Consider the following 10,221-nt stretch of genomic DNA (forward strand, 5'->3'; position numbering starts at 1 on the left):
CTCCAAGAAATGAGAATCAAAAAAGAAAATTAAAAATTAAAAATTAATAATTAATAATTAATAATAATAATTAAGAACACAAAATAATTAAGTTGTTTTGGTGAACACAATAAAACAAATAATAGTGCCACGATTTTGAGTTTGTTTTTGTCTGAAAATGGCTTATTATTATTGATTACAGAACTCACATGGCTTGTCTCTCACCCGTGTGATAAAGGATCATTATAATGCGCACTCAAATAATTCCAAAGGCCCTTTCCCATAAATTAAAAAGAAAAATCAAATTAAGAAAAATAAATATATGATTTAATTTTTTTTATCTCTAAAAATACTTATGGAGGTTGAAACCACATGAATTTCATATTAACAAAAAAAAAAAGACTCAGTTGTTTTGATTAGTTGGACTGACCAACTAGTAATGAAATTTGAAATTTGATGGTAAAAAATTAAGTTTTTTCTGAATTATTAGTAGATGTTTCGATCGGCAATAATGTGTAACGAGAGAGCCCTTATAGTCAATTTAATGTTTATATTATTATAATCGCCCTGGTTTTTGTTTTAAAACTGCCGGTTCCAATCATAAGAAAATCAAAATCAAAATCGAACTGATTTTTAACACGGCTTTCAGAGTATTTTTCCAATTTGTAATTAGAATTAGACAATTTATTTGAAGTTTTTTGAAATTCTTTTTTAGATTTGTAGCTTAAATAAATAATGATAATAATAATATATATTAATAGAAAAATACTAAACCAATTTAATAAAAAAGTTTTAAAATTTATTATAGAAAAATAAAAAAAGTTAAGAGTTTTTTTAAAAACATATTTTTAATGTCTTAAACTAAAACTGTCAGTTTCGATTTCAAAAAATGAAAAATCGAAACTAAACCTTAGTATACGGTTTAAATTTCAGTTTCAAACTAACAACCATCAACTATAATTTAGTACCGATTTTGACCGATTCAGTTCCAATTCGGTTTCAATTTAAATTTAAACTGTGAGCATCCCTAAGTTACAGAAGCTGGCAATTTGAAAATGATAATTGTTATGAAAAATGAAAATATAAAATACAAAATACTCATTTGACAAAATATTAAAAAGTGCAAAATTAAATATTTTGTTGTTATAAGAAAATAAAGAATATATATATTTTGGAGGAATTGGATAGGATGCTTCGTATTGGTCGATTATGAGTTGCTCATAGCTAATGATGAAGGCGTAAGATTCATGTGGGAGTCGGTGATCATCCACTCAGGAATCTGCCAAGTTCAAGAACAATAACAGAAAAAGAGAGATGCCATGCATGTGCACATATGCATGCTTTTATTTATTTATTTATTTATTTTGTTAATATGAGGAGACAAAGAGAAGGGTTTATCTGTTTGCACAGTTATTCCAACTGATATCAACTCACATGCTTTGCTGCTAACTTTTCTTTCTATAATTATTCCAATCAAAATCTTCTTTATTAATTAGCTCCAACTGTAAATAAATTATTACGTTCAATGCATGCGTTCTCAGAAGCAAAATATCAAAAATGATTAAACATAATTTGTTAAATTGTTTCATGCAGTAATTTGTTGAGAGAATTTTAATTAATAGAAATTTCAATTAGATTAACTGATTGTTGAGCTTTTTTATGAATTTATTTAATATTTTTTATGATTATGCAAAAATAACCCCCCTAATAATATATAATATATTGACAACCACCAATTGATAAAATAATATATTTTTCTACAGTTAATTATTATTTAATCCCTAATCACTAATTTGGCTTTTTGTTAGTTTAAGACTGGATTCGGCAACAACTTTTTAAGTAGCCAATCAAAACGTTAAACCTTATTTTGTATAGTGTACGATAATATAATATTTGAACTAGCTTTTACAGGTTAAGGTAGCGTTGTATAAAAGGTTAACACATGTAACCTTTAATTTTTTTAGTGTTTTATGAAAGTTACTCAAACAACTAGTTATTTAAACAATTAATTAAACGCTATTAAAATATTAATAATTAGCGAAACAATTAATTTTGCTGAACAGATCCTAAGCGATGAATTATTATTTTTATATGGAAGATGTAAATTTCTGTTACAATCTTTATTTCTTTTATTTTATTTTTGTGAAGGTTCTTGCAATCTTATGGTTGAAGGGCAAGCCAATATGGAATATGTGGATTGAAATTACCAGTGAGTTAAAAGTAGTCATTTCTATCTATGGGAAATGCCTAACTTGCAAGTAAGGTTACTTCTCTCACGTACCCTTTAGCCCTTTGTTCTTTCTCACCTCGTAACTTTTTTTAACTTTATTAGCACAACAAATGTCCACCAAAATAATGTTATTAAAATGTAAATATGTTTACTTTCTCATCATATTAATTAAAAATATGATATATTTTAATTTCAATTTGGTTCGGTTTTTTAAGAATTTTTTAAATAAAAAAAAATCGAATTGAAATAACTAAAAAATCAAAATTTTCAAATCAAACTAAAATTTCCAATTAAGACAATTTGGTTTGATTTGTTGGTCAAAACCGGATAAAGCTTACCTCTGCTTTCCAAAGTTATTTATAAGTAACCAGAAGTCGATAATTTTGTCCTAAGCTAATGCAAGAAGAGGAAACTTTAATCTATTTTTGATTTGATTTGGATTTTTTTTTTCTTCTCAAAGATAAAAAATCTGCAAAGTTTAGTATTTTTCGAGAAAAATTCATTGATAAAGTGATTTAAGGTTCTCTGAATTAAGTTTTTTTTGACATGAGTAAATTAATTTTTTTTACTCAAAAAATAAAAATAAAAATGGGAAATAAAGGCAGATGCAAATGTTACTTATTATTTAATCTGTGAATAGTCCTTTAAGGAAAAGAAATACTGAATATTTCACCATTTAAATTAATGACTATTTATTTGCTGACTAATGTTTTCTCAAAAATATAAATTTTAGTTATTTCCCACATAGAGTATATGATCTAATTGAGGAATTAAAAGACAGGAGTTTGATATTTTATGTTGAGGAGCCCACATTACATCGTTTCCTTGTCCTGAAATAATGATCACATTTCATATTGCAATGTACATTAATTATTTCTTATTCAAAATGTGAAATTAATAACTGAAAATGTGTTTCACATTAGCTTATGTTGGCCATATTTATTTGAAAAGGTTGGTGGATCCATTTTATCCCTCCTTATTAAAACTGCACTATATATTTATAATTATTTTGCTTTATGATAATTAGGTCTGATTAGTAAAATTATTTATTTTAATAGCTATTAGTTATTGGAGTAGTTATTAGTTTTTTTATTAACATTTTATTAAATATTAAAGGGTCTGTTTAGTAATATTAACTGTTTTAGTAGTTGTTAGCTTGTAGTTAGTAGTTATTTGTATAACGATTTAAATTAAAAAAGTGCTCTACAAAAATGTTTATTTAAGCTGTTGACTTAAAATGACAAAAAAAAAAAAACATTAGATGTTTAATTAGATGAATTCAGTAAAAAGAACAATAAGTATGATTGTAAAAAAAAAAAATTAATATATGTAAAATTCTAAACATTAAAATGTTTAATATTTCATTAAAAGTTCACTAAATCTCTAAAAATTATTATAAAATTTATGTTACCAAATAGTAATATTAATAGAGATAAAGTTTTGACTTGGTCAACACCATAGAGTCTAGCTCAAAAGCTGTTGCTGGACATGGTAAAAAATATTCCATAATCACTCTCTCAAACTCGAAATATTAATATAAGGTTATATACCGAATATTATAACAAATAGGAGTAGTGTTTTGGCCTACTCAAAACACAGGCTTATTTATATTACTTGTTCATACCTAGATGTATCAAAATGGGTTGGCGTGTTGGGTTTGACATGGGTTTGCCTAACACGCGACATGATTAGAGTTAAAATAAACACAACCTATTTAATAATCGTGTCAAATTTGTTGACACGAACATGATATGAAAATTAGATAGGTGACATGAACACGACACGTGTAACCCGTGTTGATCCATGTAAAACCCGCATAACCCTTCTAATATCATAAATAGGTTAAGTGGGACATGTGATTTATACACGACCCACTTAACCTATTTATAATATTTTTAAGTTTTAACCAATTTATCTCAAATCGTATTTAAAATAAATTTCGATACATAAAATGTATATTGAGATTGATGATTAAAATAAAAAAAATTAATACAACAGTAAAGTTTAAATAGGTTTTATTAGTTGAAATATTTATATTTGACACTAAAATTACCTCTTTACTTAATAAATAGGTCACTTTCATAATCTGCATGTTAATCTGTGATACAACACGTTTATATTCGTGTCATAAATGGATGACTCGTTTATAGCATGAAGCTATTTAATTTCAACTTAACCCATTTATTTCGTATATTAGGCAAATCGCGTTTGAGTTTCATGATCTTTTTGACACCCTTATTCATTCCAATGGATATTTGATAATGGTTAGTTGATGATAACATTTTGGTAGTAGATAATTTTAAAATGTACAATCACGATATACTTATTTTTGTTATATATATATATATATATATATATATATATATTATTTTAAAGTGAATATATTATTTTCTTTCTTTAATATACTGTATAAATAAAATATTAGTTTGAATTCTTAATAATGTTTAATAAAGATTATATTTTAAATAACTATAAGTAAAATGATCATCAAGATATTAATTTATAAATTTTATTAGTAGTTATTTTTCTTATGTTAATGGAATCCAAATAATATTCAAATGAGCTAGCAGCTAGTACGAAAAAACTCTAAAATATAGCTGATAAAATTAATAGTTGTGTAGGACTTTTATAAGCCATTGAGTAAAAAATTTATCAAATACCTATAAATTAGTTGTTGGATATGAATCGTACATTAGTTGGGTGAATTATGATGAAAACCTTTAAATGAACATGGCCTTGATGCCCTCATTGACCAATAAGTAACAATTTGAGTCTCTTATTAACGGATTAATAATTAAAATAGTTTGTATTTATGTTACGTTTACCTTTACTAAAAATTTTATTTAATAGCAAGCAATAACTATATCACTTTATCTTTTTTAATTTAAAAAATTAATAAAAATATGATAAACTATGGTTAATTTCAAACATATTTCATTTCATTGTGTCTTTTGAACACGAATTTTCCATTCCAATGGTGGAACTATCTATATTTAATGGGACAAAATATAAATTTTATTTTTTATATCTCGACATTTGGAGATGGGTATGAGAATTAAATAATTCATTTACGCTCTTAATATAAAGTATTGCTATAATAATCCCACAAACTGTGGTAATTAATTAAATAATCCAATTTCAACTTTGATTGATTAGTTGCAAGTCATACAGCAATTGAATCATAACAAACTCAACTGCTAAAGAGGTTTTTAGTTTGTGCTTACCACAAAAAGTTGATGATTTTGCTCCTTTAAAGAAATAAAGAAACACATGAAAGTTGATGTCTTGCCTTTCATTCATTCACTAGAGATATTCCCTCCAGCTAAAAAGAATAGATCAATGATTGGTCTCTTTCTTGCAGTGTTACCTTCCTTATCCACCACTCCAGCCTAGCTTAAGAGAGTCATGCAATAATAATATATGACAATTTCCAAGTAAAACCATTTTTGTATTCTCAAGCACACCACCCAACCAACAAATCCCCCCTTTACAACACTCCTTCAGTCTCTCTCTCTCATTCTTTTTATTCTTGTATTTATCTTTTTTTTTTTTTGGTTAACCATTAATACTTTTGTATATTTGTATTCAATTTATTGGTATGGTCGCATGAGAAGGAAACTTATAGTATCTCCAATAATAAATAATTTACAAAAAATGAAAAAATACATCTATTAATGTGAGATTAATAGATTTATAATTCCTTAATAATAACATGAAAAAGTAAACTCATTAATGTATTTTTTCGAATGATCATGTGATAACAATTTTTAAAAAGGTTTTATTATTATTATTATTAATGATTATTTGTTCTTTAGTACCAGAAGTAAAAATTAGAAGGTTAATGGATTAGATTAACATTGTGGGTTACATTAAAAAGATAATCTTTCCTTTCAGCTTATTAAGTTGTGAACATTTTTATATTTGAAAGAATTGAAACGTAAAAGTCTTTACTTTTCGCATTAGTAACAAAATCAACCAGACACATGATTAATCATATTAGATTAAAAATTAAATTGTGAATATAATTAAAATCAAAATATCAACGAGTCAAGATTAGAATATTACCTTAAAATAAAATATCTTCATAACTTAGTAATAGAGTTTTGCCATTGTTAATGGAAACTGGATCTTATATAAAGAAAGAGTTCATGATGATGGTTACATTTTAAAATTATATTAAGATAATTCAAATGTATTAATAATAATAAATGCATTTATTTTAACATAATTAAATTAAAAAATTCTAGTTATAATTAAGCAATGCCAAGTGGCAAAGCTAGAAGCATGTCATGGTCATCCCTCGTGGTCTAGCTAACAAAAAGTAATGCTCTTCAAAATAAGTTGTATGGCAGATACCAACCTCTCCATGTTACAACCTTTCGTCTCCTCCTCTTCTATATATAACCCACAACCCTCTCCTTAATCCCTCTCTCTTTCAAAACACCTCTTCAATTTCCTCTGTTTCTTCTTGCAATCCAGCAAACTAAAATGTGCAGCTCTAAGGCTAAGGTGACCACCGGTGTCGAAATGTCTCCGACAGTGGCCAAAATCAACGGCCGGCCAGTCCTTCAGCCTACTTGTAACCGTGTTCCTACCCTCGAAAGGCTTAATTCTCTTAAAAAAATACCATCAAAGTCTCCTCCACCACCACTGACTGCTCCATCATCCCCAAAGTCAAAGTCGCCTAGACCACCTGCAATCAAGAGAGGAAGTGATCCTAATGGACTGAATTCGAGTTCTGATGAGAAGATTTTGATTCCAAGAAACACCATAAAAGCGCCCAGTTTAGATAGAAAGAAGTCTAAAAGTTTTAAAGAAAGCAGTTATTCATCTACTTCTGTTGAGGCATCATTGAGTTATCCTTCTTCTTTGATCGTTGAGGCTCCAGGAAGTATTGCTGCAGTGAGAAGAGAACAAATGGCATTTCAACATGCACAAAGAAAAATGAGAATTGCTCATTATGGAAGATCAAAGTCTGCCAAGTTTGAACCCAAATTTGCTCCTATTGATTCTTCAATCAATGAGCCTAATTCAAAACATGATGAGGAAGAGAAGAGATGCAGTTTTATTACACCAAACTCAGGTAATCTTACTATTTCATATTGAAATTTAATTAACAACCAATAATTAAAAATTTATTGGTTTATATAATTAATAAGACTTTACTTTTTCTCTAAGTTTTTATTTGGCGAGAATCATAATGTAATGTAATCAAATGTATTTCTATCGTAATGTTATGTTATCTTACGTTCCATAATGGAGGATATAAATATGTTATTACTAACTATTTTCAATCTCACAATCTTGTTTTATGGTCAGATCCCGTTTATGTTGCTTACCATGACGAAGAATGGGGAGTTCCTGTACATGATGACAAGTAAGTTTCTGATCATTTTTTTTTTTTTTTTTCATAAGCTCTCGCTCATAAAATTGCTATGACTGACTAACTTTTTCATATATTCTTAAAATTTGTGGTGGTCAGGTTATTATTTGAATTGCTGGTGCTAAGTGGTGCTCAGGTTGGCTCAGATTGGACTTCAATCTTGAAGAAACGCCAAGCTTTCAGGGATGCATTTTCAGGGTTTGAAGCAGAAACAGTGGCTAATATCACTGAAAAACAAATAATTTCTATCAGCACAGAACATGGCATTGAAATAAGCCGAGTTCGAGGTGTAGTTGACAACGCTAACCGAATCCTTGAGGTATATTTATAAACTAGTCACTGTTTGATTCACTATTTCCATTGTTTCCCTTAAAAACTTAATTTAGCCTTTTTCAAACTTCAAAAGTAACTATTTTTTTAATTATTTGATGAACTAAACATGTTTAAGAGCATTTATCCATCTATAATCAAGAAAGAATGCAACTTTTTGTTTTTTCTCCTTTTTGGTGGAAAAAAATATATATAGGAACAGGACCCATCATTACTTATATTTGAACTATTGTTTCATGTTTTGTTTTCTTTTTTTTAAATCCATTTTAAACTTAGACTCACAATATTTCTTTAATTTACCATATCTTTTATGACATTCATAAATTGGAAAGTCGAATTTGAGACTTCACAGTATATTTCAAACTTGATCACGTCAAATTTATGCAAAATCGAGTATTCTAGTTTTCAAATATGGGACAAAAATTGAAATTAATAGTGGTTTTTACCAATTTTATCTTACTTAAAAACTTAAAAACCCTTACTCTCCGCGTCAACTTATTTATTCTCTAATTTTAATTGTTTAATTTATTAAGAAAGAGTCATTTGATGGCAGATTAAGAAGCAGTTCGGATCATTTGAAAAATACATATGGGCATTCGTGAACAACAAGGCTATCTCAACCCAGTACAAATTCGGACACAAGATTCCTGTCAAGACTTCAAAATCAGAGAGTATAAGCAAAGACATGGTGAGGAGAGGGTTTAGGTACGTGGGTCCAACAGTGGTTCACTCATTCATGCAAGCTGCGGGCTTGACCAATGACCATTTGATCACTTGCCACCGGCATCTTCCCTGCACCCTTTTGGCAGCTCGCCGGCCCACCTAACCACAAAACCTATAACTAAAATTATAACTTTTGACAACAAAAAAATTAATAACAAAGACATCAAAGGAGATAAATATATAGTCGTTGACCCTATATATATATATCTAACTGGGAATCAATTAATTGATGGTTTGTGTATAATATGTAGAGCAAAGGATTTGTCTAATATAAGGTCGACTTTCTTAAGAATTAGAGTAGTTTTGTGACTTGAGTGATGGGTTTTCATTTGTTCTTTTTGATAATCATAGTTTGATCAGTTTGAGTGTGGTGAAATAGATTAGAGAGAAGAAAGGTTGGGAATAGTGCTCCGGTGGTGGAGGAGACAGGCTGCATGTGCAATTGGGAGGCAATAGCATGTGTGGATGTCAGCTACTTTTTCTTTCCATGTGACCTTATCACACTTCCATTATTTGGGGAGACTTTCTTTTTAACAGCCTGTGTGAGTGAGATACTTGTATTGCATAAGAGGTAGAATTGGGTCCACCTATTCCATCTTCCTTCCACTGTCTATCAGAATTTTTTTTTTTTTTTAAAAAGGGGAAGTTGAAGCTCCAAGAAAGAAATTTAAATCACGCAATTGTGATTATAAGCCACCCATACATGTAATTTCTACAGTCAATCAGGACTGGAATTAGCTTCCCCGTATCAGAATTTTAATTTGGGGTTGGAGTTGTAATTCTACTGTAATTTTCTAACTTTTTTTTAGTGGCCTCATGGGGAATATTATACCTCAAATGGCTATGTATGTAATCTTTTATTTGGTGTGAATTTTTGAGTGGTGTTTGATATGTGTGTCATGTGCTTGGATGTGTATTTTGTTTTCCTTTTTATAATGTTAATAACTTGGATCATGTCCATGTGACCACTATCCTTTTCACGTAACATACGGCTCAATTATTCAACGGCTACAGGTAATCACAAAAATAAGAATCATATGCTGGAATCTATACTTTAGTTATTGTGGCGACTTACAGTTCCAAGTTGATTCCATCATATATAGATAATGGTGGGGCTATGATCTTGATATATCAACTGGATTAGTCTAATTTGCAAAAATCAGAGCTCATATGTATACATAGATTGGATCCGGTGAAGAGTAGCATGAGAATGCTATTCATATTTTCTAATATGATGGGGAAGATTAATCCAAGGTTAAGAAAACTTATCTACACTGGGTCTATGACTTCACTTATGAACCAAATCAATAAAATTAAATATCATTATTGAAATGAGGGTATTTCTGATCATACATTTAAAAAAAAAAAAAAGATAAAGTTGGAAGATTTTTTAAAAAATTTTTAATTTCATTTGTTTAGTTCATAAATGGAGCCATGAAGTCGGTCTATGCAATTTTTTCATCCCAGATTACCTCTAAACATCAATGTTAAAAAAAAACAATTGACATGATAGTTTAAAAATTTAGGTTAATCCATTTGCAATACCTCAAACTTTTCTACTCTATTTTAAACTTAA

General features: G+C 28.5%; 1 protein-coding gene across 1 annotated transcript; it reads left to right on the forward strand.

Annotated features, from left to right (window-relative positions):
* Positions 1-6,551: 6,551 nt before the first annotated feature.
* Positions 6,552-9,536, forward strand: LOC105649949 (DNA glycosylase superfamily protein). Its single transcript, XM_012236795.4, has 4 exons — positions 6,552-7,292; positions 7,529-7,586; positions 7,692-7,911; positions 8,476-9,536. The coding sequence occupies exons 1-4, from the start codon at positions 6,698-6,700 to the stop codon at positions 8,746-8,748; spliced, it is 1,146 nt and encodes a 381-aa protein (XP_012092185.1). The 5' UTR covers positions 6,552-6,697; the 3' UTR covers positions 8,749-9,536.
* Positions 9,537-10,221: the final 685 nt, after the last annotated feature.

Source organism: Jatropha curcas, chromosome 10 (genome assembly GCF_041381405.1).
Source record: "Jatropha curcas cultivar XTBG-Jc1 chromosome 10, XTBG_Jcur_1.0, whole genome shotgun sequence".
Classification (NCBI taxonomy): Eukaryota; Viridiplantae; Streptophyta; class Magnoliopsida; order Malpighiales; family Euphorbiaceae; genus Jatropha; species Jatropha curcas.